Here is a 25494-nt window from a genome sequence, read left to right as displayed (position 1 = left end):
CCTGGTGTGTGTCTACGGCTGGTCTTGTTGGGCCCTTGGGGTGCCCCATGAGAGAGAAGGCGCCGGAAGGCATCAATGGTTGCTGGCAACAAAGCCTGGGGTCACAAGGCCAGGTTAGAAGCAGAGCACTGGCCTCCAGCTCTATCTCCCATCCCAGCACTTGGGCTGCCCTCGCCGAGCTGTCCCCAGGGGCCACTCCCTCCTTACCAGGCTCTCCTGCCCCTCCCCCAACACATGCCCTACCCCCCACCCAGGTTGCCGGCAGGAACACCTGCCCCCCAGAGACATCATCATATTCTGTAATATGATTGGAATCTGAATATATATTTAAAATGACAAGATTGAAATTAAAATTTAAATAAAGAATTACTTTTCTGTAAGTTGCTCCGAAAGCAGTAATTTAGCAGCAAATTGATAGAGAAAGGTAAGCACTGGTCCTTTAAACCATCATGCAGTTTCCGGCATTCGAGCCAGAAGTGTCTCAATTTAACACATCATTGGTTAGTATTATTAGAAATTTCAGCGGTCTCTGGAGCATATTATGGCGGTGCTCTGAAGGGGAGGCCGAGGGCGCCGGCCTGGGTCCAGGGGGCCAGAGAGGGCATCCTCATGAATGAGAGCAGGAGGGGCTCCAGAGAGCCTCCCCGAGCCTTGCGTGGGGATTTAGCTGTGATGATTCTTTTGTTTGTAGTTCGGTGGCAGTCCTGAAATGAGAACTGAGAGACCCATAAATGTCCTATGCTCTCCCCAGAGGCCACGCATTTCTAGCTTTAGCATCTAACAAAACATCCTTCTGACCCCTTGAAACCAAGGCTGGGGCCAGGCGTCCGTGGAGATGGTGCCACCAAGAAGCCGGCTCCCATGAGCCGCGTGAGCAAGACCCAGAAATCTGTCCCATTTAGCATCTGGCCAGCAGCCTCCGGGACTAGGTTCCCCACACGCCTGCAACCTTGAACATCCAAACTGTCACAGCTCCCCAGAGTAAGGTCCAAAGACTACCTTCCTCCCCGGGTCGGCCTGTTACACCACCACGTGGACTCAGGGGCCCCCTGCCCCAGGCCTACTGCTCAGGGCCCTCGGAAGTTCCGGGTGGGTTCAGAAACCTGGATTCCTAACACACATACACACGCCCAGATACTCACGAGCACTCACGTTGGAGAACCCCTACGTTAGAGGTGGTCGGCGCTCCACTGTGTGACCTTGGCATCCAAGCTCTCACTGACAGCCTGCCGGTCCCAGAAAGCCAACAACCTAGGCATAAATACCAGCTATAATCTAAAAAACCCAGACACCAAAATAGCTCCTCCCCAAACCTGAATGGCCAACCTTAGAATACCATTCTTCAAGTAAAAATCACCTTCCTAGGGTCTTGCCTTTGTGGTGCAAGAGCCCCGGGGAGGTTCCAGCACTCAAGCCCCAGTATACGGGTCTGAATAGTTTAAACCTGTCTCCGCCCGCCCCCAAAGGTGGGCTAGACACCGTGAAGAACCTCAATGCCTTGCAGGGGCAGGGATGCTGAGAAGAAGAAACAACCACTCTTTGAAGGGAGTGGCCTGTCCTGCTGTGCGAGCCGCAGCTGTGATGGGATCCCCAGCGGTAGCCCAGGACCTGGTGATCCGAGGGCCCTGAGCAGATCTGCTTCTGCTGGGAGCTGGGTGGGAACCGACTCTGGCTGTTTTCAGAGGAGCCTTGAGAACCTTCCAGAGTAAAAAGGGAAAGGCAACAACAGCTTTTCACAGCGGATGCTATTCCTGGGACCCCAGGGCCTCTACCGTCAGTGTGCCTCCAACCAGCGGCGTGCTCCCAAATCCGTGGGTCTCTGCCACCAACCTCTGCAGACCGTAGGCTCCGAGCTGGACTGGCTTCCCCACATTGCCCAACTTCCAAACCAAAATCTCCCCCAAGTGTGTCTGAGCAGCAGGGCTCATGCCTGGAACCCAGCTTCAAGGGAAGCTGGCAGAGCAAGCTCTCTGGCTCCCACCTCAGGTTGGGAGAAGGGGGTGGTGTGGCCAAGGTGCGAGCAGTCAGAGACGATGCCCAACATCCGGGGGTGGTGCTCAGGCCACAACAACAGCAGTCCTTCGTCAGAAGGGGCCTTCAAAACCCAGAGCCAATGCTTGTCTTTTCCAATTTAGGTGGAAATTGTGGGAAGTCGTGAGGCAAAACCAAGGCTGCAGGTCAAGTTCAGAGTGGGGTCAGCTCTGGGTTACCCACTGCTATTGTCCTCCTTGTGGGTTGTCTGTTTTCACCCAAGACCTCTCCCCCCGCCGCCCCAACCCAGCTGGGGTGTGCTTAGGGAGACGCTGCTCTCGCTTTAGTTGAAGCCTTTATGCCTGGTCCCCACTAGAGTTAAGCGGCAGGCATCTTTTGTGGACACAAAGGATACATACAGAACTGTCGTATTCATATGTCGAGAGCAGCACGCAGATGACTTTTTTGGTCTTTTGCTATTCTGCAATATACACAGTAGACTTTTTTCTTCTAGTGGCTTTAAACAATATCTCCAAGTACCTCACAGATTTGTGCACAGATTCTGAGAGGTCTTGGCTGGACCGTCTGCTGCTGACCAGAGTTGCCTGGTGGAATTCTTCTGAGCAGCGTTGCTGAGGGGCCCAGGAACTGCCTGGCAGTCCTCTTGAAAAGCTTGGCCCTTAGCTGGCATAATGTCATAGCCTCATGGGTCTGCTTCCTGCGGCCACTCTCCCAGCCTGGGTCATCCTCCTGGTCCCTGGACAGGCCTGTCCCGTCCTGCTGGTGCAGATGGCTTGAGGGCAGGAGCCGAGCTTGACTACCACTATGAACCAGGGTCCCGCAGTGCTTCTGGCCCACAGTGAACAGGGAAGCTTTGTCCAGCCCATTAAACGGAGGTGAGGGCTAGGGGACTCTGGGGTCCCCTGAGCAGAAGAGGCTCATTGCTTTTTAAAGGATGGGCCCAGCCGTGTTCATGACGCCCAGCAGAAGGCAGTCTCTGCCAGCCCTGTCAGTCCCCACAAGTGACAAGAAGGTCAAAGCTCACAGGTTCTGATCTGGGGAGGCAGGTTTATCAGCATCAGCAGGAGACAGACACATGCACTGGCATTGTCGTTACTCCTCCCAGAGGAGGCCACTTGAACCCCTAAAGTGGACTCTGGAGCCTGACTCTGTCAAATGTCTGTAGGCGGGAAACGCACTTGTTGCTGTGAGGTTCTTGGTGGTGACTTCGGCCTGCATCCATCTCCCTTGGTGAATCCTGCCTAGACTTTGTGGCCCAACACCAGCCCCGTTCCTTCTGGATGCTATCCCTGACTTCCAAGCTCCTTTGAGTCACCTTCTTCTGACCTCCTTGGACAAACAGTGGAAGAAGCTGAGCTCTGGTTCCTCCGGCCATCCCCCAGCCCCGGAGAGGCAGGTGTCAATCTCAGCACCCCACATCTTCCGTCCCACTCAGGCACGTGGGAGGGGGCCGACAGAGCCAGGCCTCCAAGCAGCCCCTGGCAGCATTCAGGGCGATGACATTGGGGGGCCCCGCACACAAGTCCCCCACAGTCTGGATCCTCATCTCCCCAGTAAGGGGAGCTCATTGCCTGCCATCTCCCACGGGCACCAAGCTACTCCACATCCGCACAGTGGACACGGTCCACTCTTCTGGAACACACCCCATGCATTGCACTAGGAGTGAGGAATGCCCCTACCGCTGGCCAGACCCAGAGCTCAGAGACGCCACCTGCTTGTTCGTTCCCTGGGCACCTGCAGAGGGCCAGGCACCACACCGGGTCCCTGTTGTCACGGAGCTGCCCCACCAGGACGGGGTCCGTACAGGCCCTGAGAGGCAGTGTGAGGAGACTGTGATCATCGCATGCACAGTATGTCGGTCCCAGAACCAGCAGGCACGTGAGCGCCCCAGGCAACTCCCTCCCATCTTGTCTCAAACCTTCCTGACCCCCTGGGATGCTCACCTCCGTGGCACTATGTGCAAAAAAGAAAAAGGTGCTCCCTCGGAGTGGACCGAATAGCCAAAATGAGCCCCTCTGGGCGGTCGCAGCCTCACGGGAGAATCCCCAGAGGAAAAGTGCCCCCTGACCCCCTCTGCCAGGCACCTCTGCATTGTGCACCACCTTTGGCCCCACACAGACACCCCCAAGCACAGCAGGCCCCCCAGTACCACTAGGTGGGCGATGTTTACCTGGGCTGGTACAGCCCAAGCCAGGGGCCCCGTGAGGCTTGTCATGGGGTGAGGTTCCTACCCCCAGACCAGCGGGCGTCTCAGCCCCGGCCTCCGCCTCACAGAAAGCTTCATCCGTAAAGGATCGGGGTCTTTAGTGTTCTTCTGTCTCGGAAAGAAGCAGAATGCTGTCAGCTGCCGTAAAAATGTGACCTTTGAAAATTTACAAGAGCTCGGGGTTTAAAAGCTGCCGCGTTAATGATGCATCCAATTAGCATCTCATTAAAGGGAAGCAGAGAGAAGTCTGGCCGGCCCAGCGATGGGCAGAGAGGGCCACTCCAAAGCACCAGGCAGAAGGAGGGCTCTCCTCATCTGCCTCTTTCTGCCCAGTGTCATCAGGACGGGGGAGCAGAAGCATGGCCAGGAATGCTGGCACAAGGCCAGACATCGGGTGGCTTCACTGACGTTCCGGGTGATGCAATGGGAGGGGCTGGCGGAGCCTCCCCCATCCCTGCCTCCGTCTCCTCCTGGGCTGTTCTCAGGGTTGGTTTCTGAGGCATTCTTGTGCTGACACCCCCCTGGCAGGGAGAAGCGGAACTGGGGGAGGCCTGCTCTGGCTGGGCGAGACCTGGAGGGCCTTCGGTGAGGTCAGAGACCTCTGGGGACTCCGGACCAAGGGAGAAAGTCTCAGCGGGCGCTCAGTTCGGAGCTGGAGCCACGGACCTGTAGGTGGTGCCCTCGAAGCCTCCAGAACTTGGGAGGCTTCTACTTCGGGCCTGGAGCCCTTCGAGGGAGGAGGGGCTCCGGTCAGGCCGAGCCGACTCCCATCACCTGCTGCAACATCCCTCACCCACCTGAGTGCCCGGGCGCGTGGCAGAATGCACGACCGCATCCAGTTTCTTCTGGAGGGAGGGGAGAAAGGAATGTTCGTTTCGTTGTTTCAAAAAAAAAAAAAAGCAGAAATTTCTGAGCTGGGAGTTGCTCCTTGCTTCAGGAGTTGCTAGTGCGAGCAGACTGAGTGGTCTTATTTATCTTTCCTAAAGGGAAAAATGAAAGACCCGTTTGCCTTCTCACGGCAGAACCGCTTTCTTGTACATAAGAACTTGCTTGTGACAGTCATGAAAGACACAGCCGAGCAGAAGGACTGTGGTAGCCAGGCCCAGTGCTCCCAGCCTTTCTGGGCTCCCCCTGGGCCCCCCGGCTTCCTTCTGGAGGCTAACTTGCCTGCCATGCGTAGAGCTAAGTGCCCCCCCTCTGCTGGGAGCAGCTGCTTGAGAGCAGGGCTGAGTCTCAGTCGCTGTGTCCCCGGTGCGCGGGGCAGGGCCCGGCACGGAGCAGGGGCCCAGTGCTCGCTTGCCGAACAACCCAGCTAACCAACAAACAGGTAACGGAAGGACCCGCCAGGAAGGCTTTGGAGCCAAGGGACTAAGCCCTTGAAAAAGTGTGCAATGTTTCAAGTTCAGAAACTCCCCAGTTTTAGAGCAAAAACAGGAACTCCTGGAGTTTTCTAGTTCAGAATCTGGTACTCACCGTGGAGAAAGAGACCCCAACCCAGCTGGTGGCCTCCGCCGGCCGCCGTAGGGCCAGAGCTGCCAAGCTCCCAGAGCCCTCCCCGCCCCTGCCCCAAAGTACCAGGCCCAGGAGACACCATGCTGACTCAGCGGGGACGAATGACAAGGAGGACCCTGCAAACCAGACCTGTCTCTGGCTTGAGAGGCCTCCAGGAACCCCGGCGCCGCAGAGAAGGGTTGCAGCGCCCCCTCCTGGCAGAGGGTGCCCAGGGAGGCTGGAGTGTCATCCCTCAAACCTCACCCCCAGGCAGGGTCCTGAGTGAGACATCCCACAGGCTCCTTCCCCTTCGCAAGCCTCTGGTTATGGGACGCGACCTCTGCTCCTCCCAGTCCACAAGCACGCAGGGGAAGCTGGGCATGCGGAGGTGACCACAGACGGGGCCCGCGGCAAAGCCCTCTAGAGAATGCGAGAAAAGCCACAGTTTTGGTCCCTACGTTCCACAGGACTGTTGGTGAGTGTGGCTAAATCCCCAGCCTCCTCCCCACCGCCCACCACCACCACCACCACAGCCAACCCCAAGCTCCCATCTGTCCCGATGAGAAGGAAGCTTGTCCACTGAATTGTTCTTTCCTCCGGAGATTCACTCTTTCCCTTTGTTTCCTGCTCTGTTCACAGAAGCGAAGCATCAGAAATGCAGGCCAGAGAGAAAGTGCAGCCTAATGTCATTAGCTCCGTGCAGCCCACAGGTCCTAACGGGACCCGGCTCCGCTCCTCTGGCCCCTGTAATGCAGGCTGTTTGTCATCTGCATTAGGCATCCGAGACCCAATAAGTGCTGTCCTCCCTCCTCTCCACCTGCCCCTGCCCAGCCAGCCCTGCTGCTCCCAGAGGCCGGCTGGGGGCACCGCCCTCCCAGCTGGCTCACTGCGTCAGCTTCTGTGAGAAGTCAGAAAAAGACCGTGGACCTCACCTGGGAGAAGCCTGCAGACGCCCCTTCAGGCCCCTTGGGCCGTCTGTGGCTGTCCCCAGTAGAGAGGGTCTCTGCCCTGCAACCGAGCCCAAACCGGGCTGGGGCTCTGGCTGCAGTCCTGGAAACTGCAGAAACTTCCTGAAACCACCTGTGCGGAGACCCCACCCCCACCCCACCACATCCCAGTGACCCCAGGCTCTCCAGCATGCTGTAGGATTTCTTCTTGTTCTTCTTTTTTTCTTATTATAACGGTAATGGCCCTAGTAGAAAATCTGGCAATACAGGCAAGTAGAGACAAGAGAATATTCCTCCCACCGAGGATAACACCCCTGCTAGCACTTTGGTTTTTTTTCTCTCCAACACGTACCGTTGTACATGTGAGGTTCTCTTTGTGCCCTCTTATGTCCTGCCTTTCTCATTTAACACTATACTATAAGCATTTTGCCATCTCATTATGCGTTTCAGTAAACGTGATTTTTTTTTTTTAAAGATTTTATTTATTTATTTATTTGACAGAGAGAGATCACAAGTAGGCGGAGAGGCAGGCAGAGAGAGAAGGAAGCAGGCTCCCCACTGAGCAGAGAGCCCGATGCAGGACTCGATCCCAGGACCCTGAGATCATGACCTGAGCTGAAGGCAGTGGCTTAACCCACTGAGCCACCCAGGCGCCCAGTAAACATGATTTTTAATGACCATATAATATTCCATCAAGACTGTCGCTCAGAGACCAGTGCTCTCCTCATCCCTCTCGTTCATCTAAAAATCTAAGTTAGAGAATGAGATCCTGAGACAGAGAGCCTGCCTCCTTCCCACAACGAGGAGCCGAGGGTCCCAGGGAAGATGTCCCCTGGGCTGGGCTATCCTCACACGGGTCTCAGCCCCTGCCCTGCCTACACCTCCTCCGGGAAGGGGCACATGGCAGGGCCTCGGACCGGATGGAGCCGAACGGTGGTGTTTCGGAGAGCAGTCTTCTCTTCTCACAGGTCAAAGGGCCAGGCCCAGAGTGGCGTTGAGCCTGGGCCTAAGACACAAGGGTCTGCGGCTCACGCCCGTAGACGCTGTGATTAAATCATGACCCGAGGGCCGCGGGAGCTTCGCTTCTCACAGCACAGAAAGCTTTCCTTCCCCATCGTTCAGGTGGACTGAGCGGCTGCAGAGGCACCGCCGCGGAGGCACCGGGCGGGTGCTCCCGGGGTTGGGACTGGAGCAGAAGCCTAACAAGGACTAAGCCCAGATGCTCTGCCACTCCACAGGGGTGCTGGGCTTGGGGCCTGCCCGGGCTCTGCCGCTGGCCCGCTGGCCACGTGGCACCGCTCAGGGAATAGGTCCCAAGGCAGCAGCTCTGGCTAGGCCGCGCTCACCCTCCTGCTCTGCTTCTCCCCAGGCCCCTGGAATCTCCAAAGCGGACAATCAGTCCCAGGGACTCACGACCAGCATCCGGTGGGGGCAGACACCCATCAATCAGTCCACGCCCTGGGACACTGATGAGCCACCCTCCAAGCAGATGAGGGAGAGCGACAATCCAGGTGCGTATGTCATCGGCAGCCAGAGATTCCCCCCACCCCAGGGCTGGAAGGGGTGTCAGAGGTCCCCCAGGTGCTCCAGCTTGTCAGCAGGCCCCGGCCCACGGGTCTGCAGTCCTAGGCTCAGGCTGCCTGCGGGTCGGGACCCCGTGTGCCCTGGACGGTAGCTGCTTCTCTACCCCTTTTTCTGCTGCTCAAGAAAGCTTTGGGGAGGAGAAAGGAAGGGGAGCAGCATCACAGGGGTGACTCCGAATCTGCTTTGTGTTATTGTGAACAGCCCCTCCCAGAGTTCAGTACTCTGGTGCACACATTTCTCAAGCCACACCTTCCAGGGAGGTTTCGCCTTGTGGGTGTTTGTAGGAGAACCGGGATGCTCCCCCTCCCCCTGGGCCTGGGGGCTCCCCACCTCCTACAGCACCCCAGCCCTTCTTGGGTCAGCTCTGACCATAACAACACCTTCCCCGTTACCGCCCGTTGGTCCCAGACCTCCTCTTAGGACACACAGAACTCGGCTCCTTGGCCCTCCACACCACAGCCCTGCAGATACCTGGACACCCCACTCATCCTCCCCTCCAGGTCCTCTGCAGGATGAACACCCCAGGTTCCTCGGCCACACTCCAGAGCCTGTGACTGACAGTTTCTTTACCCTCCAGAGAATTATATCTCCCTCTGCGTCCCTCAGGGCCCAGAACCCAATGCCCAGAGCCCACATGTGTCATGCCCAGCACCTCCTTCATTCAGCCCCTCTACTTTGACCACCACAGCCTTAGATCACTTCTGATTGTCTGCTAGCCCCAGACATGCGCTGTCACCAGTGACACCCCAAGACTGTGATGGCAGCAGCTGTGACCCCCTTCCTCTCAATCTGCCTGAGGCGGTAGAGTGTAGGGACTCACGGACAAGTCCTAGTCCATATCTCCCCAGAGGACTCTTAGATCTCTTAGATTCCGGGTCTTTATTGCTGACCTGGGCCTAGCCTTCCTGATACTATGTCACCTGCAGCTGGCTGGTGACAGCTTCCCTCTCCTCATCCAGCTCATTGATAAATAGGACGAGCAGGACTCAGGGCCCACCAGCAGAGACCTCCTTTAGGTCCCCAGCATCCTCTGGGCCAGTCCCCTCTCATACATCAGTCGCCTCCATGGGCCTTTCTGTACCTTCACCAGAGCTCCCAAAGAAGTCACTGGCCGTGCTCCCAAGTTCTGGTGCATCGTTCCAGGCCCCCCAACTAATCCTGGAGAGAAACGAGCCTCGGATGTCATGCCTTGTGCTTAAGACACCAGGCTGGCTCCCAGCTGGCTCCTATTCTTCGGGCTTGGGGACAGTCCCCCTTAGCAGCCCATTCTAGAATCTCGCCGGCACTGCTTCGCCAGTATTTGCCAGCTTCTAGTTGTCTCCAACGAGACAACTAGTTTTCTTTCTTCAAGGGAGCTCCCAGCTCCCCTTCTCGACTCTGGGGCTAGGGGGTCCTGAGTGGTCCCCTGGCCCCCACTCTCTTCCTCAGTCTCCCCGCTCTCTGTCTATACTGCCACTCCCAACAGCATCATGAAAACCAAGGTGGCATTTGAGTGATGGAGACCCAGCCCCACACTCATTCAGTCAGAGGTGACCCAGAGTGTCCTTCCCTGTCACAGTGTCTTCTGGCTTCACTCACAAACACGCTTGGGTCAGCTCAGCTCAGGGGAACCTGGCCCTGCTCGGCCTGACCTGGGCTCAGCTGGCGTCGAATCTTGTATCAAGTCTCAGGAGGTGGGTCTGGGCCCCGTTGCTCATCAGAATTCCCTTATGGGCCAAAATGCACTTCTGTTGTTTCCCCCGGGACCGGCCATGCAGAGGTTGCTTAGGAAGAAGCCTGGTCCCCCAGCAGGGCAGTGGACTCCAGCCCCTGGCCGGCTCCCCCCACTGCCCGCACCCCCTTCTTTCCCTTCCCATACCACAGGGCTCTTGCACGGCTCCAGGCTCTGGTGTCCCCACCTTGCCCAGCAGACACCTACTGTCTTCAGAGTCCACCTTTCCCCCTACCTCCGCCAGACAGCTCTTCTCCAGAAAGGAAGGAAAAACACCAACATTTATGGAACATTTAACACATACCAGACACTCTGCTAGTTTTTCTTTCTTTCTTTCTTCTTTTTTTTTTTTCCCCCAAATATGTTTTCCTCATTCAGTTCCTCCCAGGAGAACTCTGAGGTAGGTGTTGCTAGTTCTGTCTAACAGAGAGGAAGAGTGAGGCTCAGAGAAGATAAGCAGCTTGCTCAGAGCTCCTGGCTAATTAATGGCAGAGCCGAGATTTGAACCCAGCACTCTTTGAAGGTCTCTGCTTTTTTTCCCTCTCGGTTTTGTTGCCTCTTGAGCTCTCCCAAGCAGACTGTGCTCCCTCTCTGGGCCTCCATGGCCATCTGCTCATGTACCCCCAGCACACTTATCCTGTGCTACTATTATCACAGATTTGTGATCTGGGGGTACTGGATGTGGGTGTCTTGTCCGCCTCTGTGACCTCCGCACCCAGCCCAGGGCCCGGGGCAGATGGTATTTGCCGAGGGAATATGTTTGCAGCAAATGACATCTCTTCCGTCTCCCTTGCAGGCACAGGGCCATGGGTGACCACGGTGGCCGCCGGGAGCCAGCCCGCCCTGATCGCACACTCCTATGGAGTGGCCCAGCCTCCCACCTTCAGCCCGGCTGTGAACGTCCAGGCCCCGGTCATTGGGGTGACCCCCTCACTGCCTCCCCACGTGGGGCCCCAGCTCCCGCTGCTGCCAGGCCACTACTCGCTCCCACAGCCACCTTCCCAGCCACTGAGCAGCGTGGTGGTCAACATGCCCGCCCAGGCCCTGTATGCCAGCCCGCAGCCCCTGGCCATGTCCACACTGCCTGGCGTGGGGCAGGTGGCCCGCCCGGGACCCACTGCCGTGGGCAACGGCCACATGGCCGGGCCCCTGCTGCCTCCACCACCACCAGCCCAGCCGTCTGCCACCCTCCCCAGCGGTGCCCCTGCCACCAATGGGCCCCCCACGACTGACTCGGCCCACGGGCTGCAGATGCTACGGACCATTGGCGTGGGGAAGTATGAGTTCACCGACCCCGGGCACCCCAAAGGTAAGTTCTGCTGCCTACATACTCCCGTGTGCCCGCATCTGTGCTTCCCTGAGGGGTCACGACAGCGCGGACAGGCGTGCGTTTCCTGGCGTCCTGTGCTCTCCAGCGGTTCCCTCGCTGGCCTCACCCGGCTTGGAAGCAGTAGTGGGGCCTCCCCCTGCCCAAGGCAGCTGGGCCTCAGAGGAGGCAGAGGGGAAGGTGGGGGAGCGAAGGAAGGCCAGGGGAACGCCTGTGAGCCGCCAAGGGAGGAAAGGGAGAGCCTTGCAAAGTCCCAGTCCTTCTGCCTCCAGCCCAAGCCCTAGGCCGTTCTCCCTCTGACCCCGAGGCTAGGCCAGGTATGGAACGAGCAGAAAGCCTGTGCTCCTCTTAGGGCTCCGTGGAACAGTCCTCTGTGCGGCCTTCACTTCCCACCCAGAACAGGCAGAACACGAACTGTGGCCTTCCCCAGAAGAGCTCCCTCTGCGGTGCGGTGCGTGAGAGCAACTCCCCAGACCACAGGGGAGAGGAATGTCTGTCTCCTCCCCAGGAGACACTCCCGGGCCATCCTGAGCCACTTGGATTTTTGGTTTCAAGGAAGCAAGGGTGGCTCTGTGAGGCTCCAAGAAAGAGCCCCTCTAGCCTCAGCCTTCAGTCACCCCTTTGCCCCACCCCCCGGGGCAGTTTTCAACAGAGCCTGCAGGAGGAACCCCCCCAGCCTTAGGGTCAGGACAAAGTGCCTCAGCAAACAGGCTTCACTCCTGATATCTGTCGGAGCGGTCTACCCAGCTGGAATGCAGAAGAGGGCAGGAGGACGGGGGACCACAGATGTTACACTGCTGGGGTTCATCTACCCCAGACTTGCTTGCTATCCATTAGAGCTCCAGACAGCCAAGCAAGCCCCTCTCCTGCTGAGTGCAGAGGGGAGACAGCAGTCGCAGGCAGGAGGGCACACGGTGGGTGGTCTGCCTGCTGGGGTACCCAGGCCTCCTTTGAAAAGGGGAGTAGACGGTCCTGGGAGATGTGGACCTCTGGGCATCACTTCTCTGTCTTCTGGCTAACAGCCCCTGGAGATGGCTCCTGGGGGGGGGGGGGGGGGGGAGGCTGCCTCTCCACAGAGCAATGACTTCCACTAGCCATTCTTTCCAGCCTGCTTTCATGCATCTCTATCCTTATCCTTTTGAGCAATTTTCAGACCTCGTCAGGCATCCCAACAACAAAGCCGTGTCTAGATCTCCATTGGGTTTCATTCCCAATCTGATTGCGCCCCAACTGCCTTTGTTTTGGAAATCAGCACTAGTTTTAAATGACAAAATTACAGAAAATTACATCTAAATTCTGGTAAACTCTTGCTTTGTTTAAGATCTTTTTAAAAAAAATTGACTAAATTGATTTTTTGTTTGAATTGTTTTGGTTAAGCTCTCTCTCCCTTAAAAAGAAAAAAAAAAAAAAAAAAGTACTCCCAGTTTATACGCTGCCAGCTCTGATACACTGGGAACTGGGTGTCCTGGCTGCTTCCGGGGTTGTGCCAAAGGCCAGGCACTGGGTGGGCTTCCCTCTCCCCATCAACAGGAGCATCTCCGCTGCCCCCAGAGGCCTCCTAGGGCTGATGAAAGGTCTTGCTGAGTTGCCAAATTTCAGACATGTATCTAGGAAAAGGACTTATTCTGGGCAGAGAGGCAACAGGCCCAGCTGGATCTAAAGTCCCTGGTTTGGGGCTTAGCACAGAACTGGGGTCCACCTCCCCAAAGGCACACGTGCAATTTCTCATCACACATCTGAGCCCATAAGCTCAGGAAGTTACAGGCAGTAGAGACCCACTGGGCCCCCCGGGTCATTGCTGAGCCATACAACTCTCTGGGGCCAGAGGGCAAGGATCACCCTCTGTGGTGATGCCAAATCCTCAGACGGGAGGGAAGGAGAGTGAGGGCCCCTCCTGGGATGTGTCCTGCGAGCCCTAGGGCGTGGATTCAGGGCTAGGTGAGGCCAAGCATAGGGTAAGCCTAGAAAGGGTGCATAGCCCTGCCTTCTGGTAAGCCAGTGAGGTCCCTCCAGCTCCAGCCTGCGACAACCAGTGACCCATCTGTCATGTTGATTTCCATAGTCGGCCAGGGAACGGGCTTTTTCCCCAGAGATTACATTTAACTCACTTCTCTATTTATGGCCCTCATGAGCTGATTTCTCCCCTTATATTTGTGGCAAAGAAAGACAATGAAGCATGAACATACAAATGCCTCCAAACTCAAGCCTGGGTGGGTTATGTGGTTTTTTTGTTTTTTGTGGCTTTTTTTTTGTAAAGTAATTTCTCCTTTCATTTCTAATCTTAAAAGCCTTTATTGCTAAAGCTATAATTTGTCTGTCAGATCTAGTGTCAAACAACTGAATTTTTTTTTTTTTTATTTTAAATAAGAAACCCGGATTCTAAAACCAAATCTTTGAAACTTACCATGTGAGAATCATATCCCTGACAAGACCGTGTGGGTTTGGATTTGGGTCACTTTTAATTTTTCCCCGAGGGATTTTACATCTCCAAAACCCAATTGATTTCACACTCCTAAATGACAGACAGCTGGCTCCAAGTGGGAACCAGGAGGCTCGGCGTGATGGCATCAACACTAGTCAGAACTCCACTTAAGAAAAAAAAAAAAAAAGAAAAAGAACTTTCCTTCTCTCCTGTTCTGTTTGAAAGCTTGCCCGGCATTATAATAAGATTCACTGTAGAGCTCCTTGAGATCTAGCTCATTAAAGTCCTGCGATTTTTCCTCTATTGTTTGACATGACAACCTGGCCTCTCCCGGGGTTGAGTAATTATGGAGAGATCCCCTCCATGAGGAACAGGTCTTGCCAGCCAGAGGGATGGGCCTCTGGATGGGTATTTTTAGACTTCATTAGTGCCCTGATTTAAAATTTCACATTTTGTTTCTTGTAATTATCTTCCAATCGACGGAGCTGAAATTTCTGTTGGGGCTATGTGAGTCTGCCTTCCCAAAAAGAGTGTTGGGACTTTAATTTAAAACTTAACCAATTGAAAAATAAAGGTGGCGTGGAAATGCTTTTTTGATTTGCAATAGGTCAAGCGATTGTCTCTCGTCTGTGAACAGAGAAGCCGGCTTGCGTGCAGTTCACTTTAATGAGCGTTATTTAAATGCACTGAGCGCATATAGATTTTCTTAAGAAACTTACAAGATAAATCTTTCTTTCTCTAAGAACAATTTGGGGGTAGGATTTCATTCTTTAAAAAAAAAAAAAGATTATGTGTTGAAAACTAATTAAAATAGATTTCATGTGTGCAAAGTGATAAGGGAGGAAAAAAGAATTAGTTCCATTTGAATCCTGTTATATACCTGAGGCCTTTGTCTTGTACTGAAAACTGGGAAGCAATCTATGGGCTGAGGTGGCGGCCAATGTCGGGCCTTGTGAGATGAGTGAGGGATGTCTAATGTCCCCGCCCCGGGGCGACGGGAGCCCAGCCGAGTCAGGGCAGAGGCACGAGCTCTCGGTGCCTTTTTCCACAAATGATTCTTGGGGCCTAACAAGGTAGCCAGAGACCTTTAAAAGCCCCAGACTAATGATGAGCTGCAGAAAGGTTATGTTTTCACGTGCATTTCCAAGGAGAAAGAGGCAAGGTTGCACCTGCTCCCTTCTTTTTCTGAACGAAAAAGCAAAATCCAAGTTGACCTGAAGCGGTGAAGGCTTGTCTCTTCTGACTCCAGATTCTGTAGGCCTAGGGCGAGGGGCCTCGAGGATTCCCACGGCTGGGGAAACATGTTGTGGGATGGGCTCAGCCCCTCCCTGTGGCTTCACACCTCTTCCTTCTCATCCTTGCCGGTGGACCCCCACCGGGGGGAGCTCTGTGTGTCTTTATGCCACTTTCTGCTTGGAAAGCAGCCACTCTGTCTTCTCTCCGAGTGGCAAAGACAGGATCTAGAAAAGAAACCTTGAGGCACACTGAATGTGACAAGGACAAGTCTCCTAACCTCTCTGAGCCTCCTTGTCTTCATCTTGAAAATGGCATGAGAGTACCATCCTCATCGGGCCGGGAGGAGGTTTGAATGGGACTGTGGCCATGAACATACATAGAGCTTTGCCCTCCTAACTCTGCAAACCATTGTTCCCGTCAACAGTGACCCCAGGTCTAGGGTTCAGCAGAGACGGAAGGTGGTGAAGGGGTGGGAAGCAGAGCCCCCTCCCCGCTGCAGAGGAGATGAAGGAAGCCCAAGCTTGTTCGCACGGTTGGCAGCGCCCTGGTCAGGCAGCGTCACGGGACCACCATGTCCTCATGCGTAAAAGGGAGTAGACATGTGGCCTTTCTGGCAGGAGGGTTTGGACTGCTCTCCCCGGTGTGGAGCCCAGAACAGATGCCCCCCCCCATCCCAGCCCCACCCTCTGACCGGCCAGGGCACAGGCTCCGTGCAGATTCTGGAAGCAGCTGGGAATTCATGATGATAAAGCTGTTTGCCCACACAGGGTTAGCCCAGAGGCACAAAATGTCCAAACTGAAATCACCTTCCCACAGACTTGCTCCTCCCATGCCTCTGTCTCAGAAATGACATCATGAGCCCACCCAGGAGTTCAAAGCCAAAGCCCAGAGTTGTCCTTGACCTGCCTTTATTACCCCCCTTATGAGTCTGAAAACGCCTTTGATTCTGCCTCCTCCAGATCTCTCCTCTCTCTGGCCCCACCACCACTCCCCTCTCAGGCCCTAACACCTCTGGCCTGCATTTGTGGCCTTCAGGCCCACGGTCTGTCCCCCTCCTGTCCAGGCCCATCGTGCAGCCACTGGAGTCTGCAGGGCCCAGGTCCAGTCCCGTCTCTCCCGGCAAATGCCTCCACCAGCCTCTGCTACTTTCAGGATCGTGCCCAACGCTTCACGTGGTGCCCCAGGGTCCGACTCCCGCCTGCCTCCACCTGCATCTGGGCCATTCCACTCACAGGCTGCCCTGAAGCCATGTCAGGACAGGGGCTTTCTCCCAGCTGTGCTCTGCCCTTGGCCAGGCACCTACAGTACAGTCGCCCCGCTCCCGTGTCACTCTCCCTGCTAGGCGGCGAGGCTCTGGGTTGGGGGCAGGCACCTCCCCCCCCCGACATACTTGCCCCAGAGCATAGGAGAATCTGAAACTCTGCCTCGGTTTTCTCGTCTATATAGGGGGATAATAACAGAAGGTGCTTCTTAAAGTCATAGTGAGGATTCAGTGAGTTCTTTGACATAAAGCCCTCGGAATAGTGCCCAGCATATCGTTAATCACTACAAAAATCTCTGCAATAAGTCTCTACAAAAGCAATGCCAGGGTCTCCTTTCAATGTCTGTGATCTTCTAGGGGCCCGGGGTAACATGAAAAAGCCAGAAGCCAGGTTACCTTGGGAGGCTTGATAGGTGGTGCCCCCACGGTGATGTCTGAAGCCCCTTGTCCCCGGGGATCCACTTTGAACACAAGACCTTGCTTTCTTCCCCCTTGTTAACACTTTACACCCCTCCACATCGCCATCACAACCAGAAGGCATCACGCTGTTGGGGAGACCCTCCCCCTAATTCCAGGAGCTGTTGGAGGAGGGCTTCTTTCTATCTGCCGTCAGGGGATCTCAGCATCCTGCGAGATTCAGCTGGACCCCAGGTGCCAGACTTGTGGCGTGGGTCCTCCTCCAGGGCCATATCAGTAGATGGGACAAATAGGATTGGGTCGCGCCTGCAGACCAACCAACACTTGGGGCCAACAGCACGGAAGGTGCCTAGGAGCCCAGGTTCGGCACCAGACTGCTGGCATAGAATTCCAGCCCCACCACTGGCCGACCCAGTGGACCTGTGCTGGAACACTGGGGTCTCTGAGTTACCTCAGTTCCTCATCAGTCCCATGGAGAGAATATTAGTGCTCTCGTCATAGACATGTTTTAAGGACTTAATAATGTATGCCAAGTCTCAACATAGCGCATGGCACGTAGTAAGCCCACAATATTAGCTGTTGTTACGACCACCACTGATGTAGAGAATCCTGGAGAAGAAATATTGTCATGTTCCTTTGGCTCAGGCCCTCCATTGTTTCTAAAGTAAGGTTGCTGAAAACAATCTCCCAGAACTAACTGCCGTAACCCTCAGTGCTGATCTGGAACCAAATCCACAGACCCGCTGTTACCCTAATTTTCCCCTTTCCAGCCTGCCCCCCCCAACCCCGCCACAACACACACCCTCACCCAAGAAATACGTGTCTCAGTGGTTGTGGAATTTGACACTTGGTCTACAGAAGGTGCTGGGTCCCCGCCTGTGCTGTGCCTACCCCAGGCCTGCCTCGGAGAGCCCTCCTCCCCTTCGCCGGGCTCAGCCCCCTGGGGTTTGTTAATCATTAATTGGAGGGTTGTCCAGGGCTTAACTGTTGTGTTAACAATCATTTGATGATGAGTGAAACAGGCAAGCAGAAAGATGCCGCAAAGGCCCCTAGACCACCCGGAGATTGTCGGAACAGGGATGACCCCAATACCCCAGCCCGTGTGCAACCCTCCCAGGGGCCTCTGCTCAAGTGTCTGCCTCCCCCCTGCCCTGAGTGAGCTGAGTGCATAGAACTAGGAGTAACATAGGGGCTTTCAGCCTGAAATCTCTACTGAGCATTCTGGAGATCAGAAATCCTGCTCTGCCCCTAACTGTTGACCGGCAGGGCCAGCGGAGACAAGACTCCATGGCAATGAGAGGGCTCTTCAGATGAGAGCAGAGGAAGGGGTATTTCCTGTCCAGGGGCTTTAGGAAATGGCACTCACCCACGGCAGGAAGCCAGCCGCCCTGGTCTCAAGCCCACGCAGATACCAGCAGGGATGACCACCAGGTTCCAGATCACTGATACTCAGAGGCCACCGAGCAGCTTCAGTTATGTCACCTCCTTCCCTGCTCTACCACCAATCATTTATTGAGCAAGCAGTATGTGTAGTATAAGGCACCTACTGTGTGCAAGGCCCACATTAGCTTTTCCACTCAGAAGGCGCTGCGGAATGTGCTGGCTGCCTGCTAACACTCCCAGCTCCTACTGAACCTGAAGCCCCATGGGGATGCCTAGAGTGTTCCAGACATGGCCAATGCAGTGGAAGGAGCTTATACCCCACTTGGGGAGTCCAGGGGACCTGGCAATAAAAGCCACAGGACCTGGAGAAGAGAGATCAGTATGGACTGGGCCTCAAAGGCAGGCAGAATGACAGAGGGAAGTGAGCAGAAAGGAGTCAGTTCTACATAGGCAAGATCTTAAGGAAGAATGTTTGAAATCAATGCCAGTGACACAGAATTGTGATTTCTATCACAGAGCCACACACACATCTATTCAAATGGCTTATAGGGCCTGTCCTGATTCAAGACAGGTCCAGTTAGTGATTTACACTTGAGGGCCCAGGAGTCCAGTCCCTGTCCTCTTGGTACACAGAGTTTAGGAAACCTGGATTTTCCTCCAGCTTCGTGGCTTTACTTGCCCAGTTAGTGATGGCCCGATAAGGATCCAGATAATGATCTTGGGCAAGAGTCCATTTTATCAGTCATTCTGATCTTGCAATGTGAAGTCATTCTGGCCAAGGTCAAGTCATTCTGGCCAAGGACAAGTCATTCCAGTCAAGGTCAAATCGTTCTGGTTTTGGAAGGCCACTCTGGTCTTGCAGGTGAAGACCCTGTGGTCTTCAGGGGCTTTGATCTGAGTAGGAAACATTTGAGGGCCATGAACCCCTCACTGGGAAATCGGTGCACACCCAGGGTCTATAATTTGTAAACCTTTCTCTCTCCCACTGTGACAGGTTAATAGCAAATTTCCCGTTGCCCGATCATTCTGCAAACATCTAACACAGGCTGTCTTTGCTAGGAAGGACATGCCGTGCCAGGATGATCCCTAACATTTTTCAGTTTTTGAGGCTGGGGATGAGTTTTGAAAGGGGAAGAGCTGGACAAGGCTGTGGAGTGCCTGCTGCGTGTCCCCTTGTGATGTGGAGGTCACGGTGTCCCAAACCATGAAACCAGCGGGAGGAAACGGGACACAACACTGGCTGTGGCTGAAATTACATTCCATTCAAGAGCACACTCACTATTCCAGAAGCGTAAAAGGTCAGAATAACACACGCATGTTAGGAACCGAAAACATCGTGTAGATTGCTTAAAGGGGAAAAACGACCCAAAATCTTGCCATCTGTTGAAGCAGTCACCATTGCTTGTTTTCATTGTATAACGCTTTCTTTTCAAAACCGTATCTTAGAGGGAAGCCCAAGTGTGCATCAGTGCAGCAAGAAAATGCTCTTTTTTACCTTCTAGCTATGCCAGCCGCCCTTTGGATGACCTAGCCGCCGCGCCGTGAACTGTCTGGTTTGGCCCACCGGCCCCACACGGCCTTTCCCTACTCTCCCACGTGACTTCTCACTGTTGTCATTGTCCCGTGTCGCAGACCCAGGTCTACACACGGCCTGGACAACCACGGATCTGTGTAGCCCTGCTGTCTGTGGAATCAGCTGTGTCTGAGCGTGTCAGGGCCGCCTTCACAGCCTGCCACCCCCAGGGCGGCTGAAACAACACCTGTTAGTGTCCTCGACGTTCTGGAGGCTGGACGTCCAAGATCAGGGTGCCCACAAGGTTGGTTCCTCATGTGGCCTCCCTGCTCGGCTTACGGATACCCATCTCCTTTCTGGGCCCTCCCCTGGCCTCTCCTCTGTGCAAGCCCTCCTGCTGGCTCTTCCTTGTCAGACATGGATTAGGGCCCAGTCCTCATGACCTCATTTAGCTTGAGTCCCTTCTTAGAGGCCCTGTCTCTACACACAGTTGCTTTGAGAGTTAGGGTTTCGTATTACTGGGGCAGGGGGACACAATTCCGTGCCTAAGAGGCTACCTGTCAGTCTAGTTGGCAAATGGAGTTAGAGTTAGTCCATGTCATCTTGCCTGAACAATGTCTCCTCCCCAGTCAGACCGCACTCCTGGGGCCATCACTGACCTTGGCCACATGGTGCCATTTATGACTGGGCCCCCCATAAGTGTGGGGGTGTCTGGTCCCCACTCTTCCTCCCATGCATGCCTTGTGGAGCTGCTGACAGCCAGTAAGTGGTCCTGTGGAAGGTGGCGCTTTGATTCCAGCAGCCTGGTCACATGTGTCCCATGAGCCTGGCCGGGAGAGGCCCAGTGAGCAGGGCCCAGAGCAGCCAAGCACAAGGGGCCCGTCTCTATGCCGCTTTCTGTCTGCAGGGACAGAGGTTTCCAGGCAAAGAACTCCTAGCTGCAGATAAAGTGACTGCTTAAGGAGTGGGAATGGCTTCAACAGGGGACTCTCTAGAGACAGTTTCTGGGGACAAGGTGATATCTTGGAGAGAGCCCTGAACTTCAGTCTCCCCACCCGTAGAATTGGGGGGGGGGGGGGCATGGTTTCTAAATGATCTGTAAGGTACTATCCCAACACTGTAGTGGTGTGGAAGGGGTGAGGGGGCGGAGAGGAGAGGATGGCTTGTTGCTGAGGAGTGACTTCTCACCACGTGGTGTAGGTGATGAGTGTCCTGGGAGAGCACGGCGGGGAGGAGGGGCAGCGGTCTGCGCCGGCAGACGCAGCCCTGCTTCTCAGAAGGGCATGGAGTGGATGTTTTATATCCGTTGCAGCTTCACTCTGCACTAATGTAATCCTTGCGGCTGCCCTCTGAAGTGGCCTCAAGGAGGGAAAAGCGAGGCTTGGCTGACACACTTGCCCGGGTGTGGGCAGTGGAGTGGGCATGGGAGTCAGGATCCAGGCCACCCGCCTCTAACCCCACGCCCTTCCCACCGTACCACACCTCAAAGCTTCCCCACCTCGTCGGGGGCTCCGCATATCGGGGCTAACGAGGGGTCACGATGACTATCTTACATCTCCTGGGGTCACATCTCAGTATAAATTGGCGATTCTGGTGTTCTTTCCTTATCTCTAGAAGAACTGTGTGGCGCACGGACGGGTGAGGGAGTGGATGTCGTTCCTCAAGGAAACCCATGAGGGACGTCGGGCCCTGGGGGGAGACTGCAGGCAGGGCACTGGCCACCCCAGAAGCCACCAAGCTTGGGAGTCAGGCCGCCCCAGAGATTCCTTCCCACGGTGGCATCTCCCGCATCTTATACATGGTATTGCAAATGCAGTAAAGTTAATGAAGCCAACCAGCCATGGGAGGAGTCAGGAATTCCGTGCAAAGATGATACATCTTCAAAGTTAATGAGGTCTATGGAGCTTATGCCCTTCTAAGTGATCGTGGTTCTTGAAACCCACCAAAGAGCAGCACACCCACTCAGAAGCCGTTACTGACACCATGCCCCTCTGTCACAGAGGGACAAGGGACCCACCAGGACAGGGCTCCTGGAACTGGCTTCCTACTGACGCCTGGGTAGCCTTTGGCTCCTTGGCAGCTCAGAAGATGTCATGCCTGGCCAGCCATTCTTGTCCTTTGCAAAGGGGACTGGTCAGCCTCGTGGTGCTCAAGGAAGCGTGTGATCAAATGGAGCCAGGAATCTCCTGAATAGTGTCCAGGCCAGCCCACAGCCTCAGGCCCAGCCTCAGCATTCGCCGGAAGAGGCGCATGAGAACAGCTAGACTGTCAGCCCTTCCAGACTGGCCAGGGCCCAGGGTGGTCCCTGGGCTCGGGGAAGGTGAGCAGACAGTTTCTAGGAAGCGTAGATCTGGAACCGGCTGAGGAGAAACACAAGCCGCCGTCAGCCCGACTGCAGACTGAACAGGGACCATCGTGCCCTGGCCCTGGGGCCCCCTGAATATGTTCCGCCAATGCTCTGCCGGATTCCAGTCTCCCCCGAGTTAACACTGCTCACAGTTTCTGAAGAACACAAAGTGGTATTTGTTGTGCCCACAGAACATCTGCTGAAGGCAAAACTTGTGTTCATAGCTCTTCACTTCAAAAGACTTGCCGTGTTATAAAAAGAAAGGGACCATCTGTCCCTCTTCTGGACCCCAGCACCTCTTGGAAAAGATTTCTGTGCAAGAAGGCAGTGAGAAGTCAGCACTGACTTCAGGGAACTATTCTGAGGCCGGAAGAGAAGGGTGCCTCCCCACGGAGGGGAAGCTGAGGCGGCAGATGGAGGCCGCGCGATGGCGGCCATGAGATGGTAGACGCTGGCGAGAAGGAAACAGCTGTGGGGCCGGGGGGATGCTCCAGCTGTGCCAAGGCCCAACGGGGAGGATGAGGGATGTGAGGGCAGTCCCAGAGGAAGGACCAGAAGGTACGGGGGCCCCAGCAGAAGGTGTGGAAGATGTTGTCGCTGTTTTCGACATACCTGTTGCACAGTCAGATACCATCCGTTTGCAATCCTCTGCTCAGCTTGTCTGGCCTTTCTTATCCGAAAAGCCCATTAGGACAGTTTCGCATCTTGGGGACCATCGTAGGTGCCAGGATTCCCCTCCAGGAGCTGATAATTGGGGTGTTCTTCTGGAGTGTGTGGGTCCGCTGTGAGGCCTGCTCAGGGTTTGTCTGATTCTCAACACCAAGATAGCGCGGGCCACCCACTGCCTACAACTCCACAAAAGGCCCTTCCTTCCTGGTCTTCACGCTGGCTCTTCCTGCTCTTTGGTTCCAAAACAGCCCTGTTCCTTCCACCTCCCCCCACACACACCCAGGGAGAAGTTGGTTTCTACCAGAATCCTAGGAGATGCAAGAGATCCTTGGTCTGTGAACCTCGAAGCTTGAGGCTTATTTTGTTTCAGATCAAAACCTGCTTCTCTTCTGAGCTTCTGTCCTGGGGTGCAGAGCAGGAAAAATTTGGGAGGGGGAAGGGTGCTGGAGGTTCAGAAGTGGGGTCCTCTGAGGACACCCCTTGCTCCCATTTCCGGCTTGTCTCTGATGGGACTGAATGAATTGAGAGCTTGGCCTCTGTCCCGGTGAGGCTTTGCCAGTTTTCATCCACAGTCTTAAATGTACAGAACGGCCCCCACTTGGATGCATGCATTTAGACTCTGGGGCCGAAGGCAGTTTCTGCAGTCGCATATTCAAGGCTCCCAGAATCCTAAAAGGTCACACTTCTTTCATTCTTGCCTCTTTTCACTTCTGTTCTGTTCTTATTGATTTCTCTGGGCCCATAAGAAAACATAGTAGGCAAAGCCTGCTACTTCCATTGAAATAAAATATTCTGCAGTCAAACCACACACCATAAAGAAATAATTGCAGTCTGTATATATTGCTAATGGACATCTCTCAGCAATTCCCTGTCTCATAAGCTTTAAACACAGACATTAGTATAAATATGCAGAAACCCCCATTCTGGCAAATTACTCTGCATTTCTGAACAGAAGGAAGATTAACCATGTACTGATATCTTTGAAGGAGCTCAGCAGAGCAGGACAACTTCACTGGCCCTCTCTGGGAGGGAGCTGGGGACTCTGCAAGGCCTGGAGGACAGAGCTGGAGGCCCAACAGGCATCTTCTCCTCCCCTGGGCCTGGGGCTCCCCTGGAGCCCTCAGGAGCAGGCCCTTGGGACTGCCCCGACCCCCGGGCCAGATCAGCCTCATCTGAGCTGGTTGGCCACTCGGTAGGAAGGTCCTGCTTCCAGAGTCTTCCAAGCTCCCAAGGTGCTGGCAGGTGCAGGAACAGAGAGGTTGCAGCATTAACCCCCCCGAGGTCTCTCATCTCCCTCACAAACGCCCTCAGGGATCATCATCAGCCTTCAAAGTAAAGGCTCACGAGGAGCCCTGGGGAGACTTCTAGAGGCAGCATCACCGTCTGAACTAGGCCCTAGAATTTCCCTTTCTCTGGTCCTCCTCTTCTCAGCCCTCCTCCCCTACCTGCACACCCCCAGTGAGGGGCCCATCCTCCCTACAAAGGCTGACACAGTGCTTAGGGCTTCTCTCTTCTGAGGCTCAGCTGCCTGTGTCACCAGAGCCTAATCCCAGCCTGAGCTTCAGGGCTCTGTGAGGAGAGCCCCTTCCTTTCAGAAATCAGCCTGGCCTCACCAGGGTAGGGAAGAACAGGTTGCTCAGCCCAGGAGTCGGGAGCTCCCAGGGTTTAGCCTCCCCCCACGGCTGATTAGACCGGAGGCAGCAGAGGCAAGGGAGGGCTCTGCATGAAGCTCCCAAAAGTCCCCTCCAGGTGCTTAACACAGGCCACCATGACCCCTTCACCGACAGAACTCGAGGCTTGGTTTTCCTGGGCCTGGAGCGGCCAGGGGGGCGGCCGGAGGGCTGCTGAGTTGCTGCAGGCCCGCCTTGTCCGGCCTGCGAGGGGAGCTACGAGCTGGTCAGGAATCACCGAGGGACGAGGGCCAGAGCACAGAGGTCTTCTGGTTATTTGTTTTGTGTTCGCCTGCCTTTCCCCTGGTGGAACTGAACGCAGAGGAAAGCACTCGCATTTACATTCCAAGGCGGAGGGAGCGCACTCAGGCTTTTCCGAGCGGAGCCTCCCCGCCTGCCTGTTGCTATGAAGTCGGGACAGGACCGTCAGGGAGCCTGGCACCAGGTGCGCCGAGGCCCCCAGACCACCTGTGAGGCCGGGGTTTCTGAAACACTCCAGTTTTGGAGGCCGGTACTCCGGGGCAGCAGCCTGGGCCCGAAACAGAAGCGCAGCAGAGGATGGGAGGCTCTCCTCAGCTCACCCCAGCACGCACGCAGACTTCACTCACCCGTCTCACCAGCGAGCATCTTGATGGTCTATTTTCATGTCTGTCTCCCCCACTCGACTGTGAATGACTTTAGAACACCCCCGCCGCTGGCCAATTTAGCAACTCCCTGTAAAATTTTAAGATACCCTTTCCTCAAGACCCTTGCTTGCCATCTACCAGATAACTGTCACAATAACAAGAGAAATCTTGATGAGTGTGAGGTGATGGGCGCCCCCTGGAGTTGTGCGGTGTGCAGTTTGAGCTCGAATGTGGCTTCTGGAGGGTACTGCATTCCAGACTCTCATCGAAGCCTCACACACACTGTGTAATCCTCATGGCAGCTGCGGTCAGAGGCCCCATTCTACAGATGAGAAACTTGGGCTCAAAAACATGAAGGGAACTTCCCATGTTTATCCAGCTGGTCAGGGACACAGTCGGGGTGGACACTGGGCCATCTGGCCCCAGGGCCCCAGTGCACCATGTACACACTGTAATAGCCTCAGTTTCTAGTTCTGGGACCGGCCCTGAGGGTGCCCTGTTGGCCACAACGGCACAGAAAGGGCCTGGCTCCCAGCCCAGTTCAGCCCCTCTCCTGCCCTTCCCCCCCACACTGAATCTCTACATGTTTATAAAATGAGGAGCCAGATGCAGAGGGTCAGAGTTCAGGGGCCCTGGCTCCCCCAGAAGCTGCTGCAGGTTGCCCTACAGTCAGACCCAAGGAGATACCCTCA

General features: G+C 55.2%; 1 protein-coding gene across 3 annotated transcripts in view; it reads left to right on the top strand.

Moving 5' to 3' along the window:
• The window catches only part of KLHL29 (kelch like family member 29), a 297212-nt gene that overhangs the window by 227689 nt on the left and 44029 nt on the right, over positions 1-25494 (top strand). For all 3 annotated transcript variants that reach the window (XM_059132525.1, XM_059132523.1, XM_059132522.1), the window contains 2 exons: positions 8006-8147; positions 10728-11240. In XM_059132525.1, the coding sequence (XP_058988508.1) occupies positions 8006-8147; positions 10728-11240 (655 nt within the window). The remainder of the gene's footprint in view (positions 1-8005; positions 8148-10727; positions 11241-25494) is intronic.

Source organism: Mustela lutreola, chromosome 9 (genome assembly GCF_030435805.1).
Source record: "Mustela lutreola isolate mMusLut2 chromosome 9, mMusLut2.pri, whole genome shotgun sequence".
NCBI lineage: Eukaryota > Metazoa > Chordata > Mammalia > Carnivora > Mustelidae > Mustela > Mustela lutreola.
The sequence above is the reverse complement of the archived record's forward strand: the minus strand, read 5'-3'. Positions and strand labels throughout refer to the sequence as shown.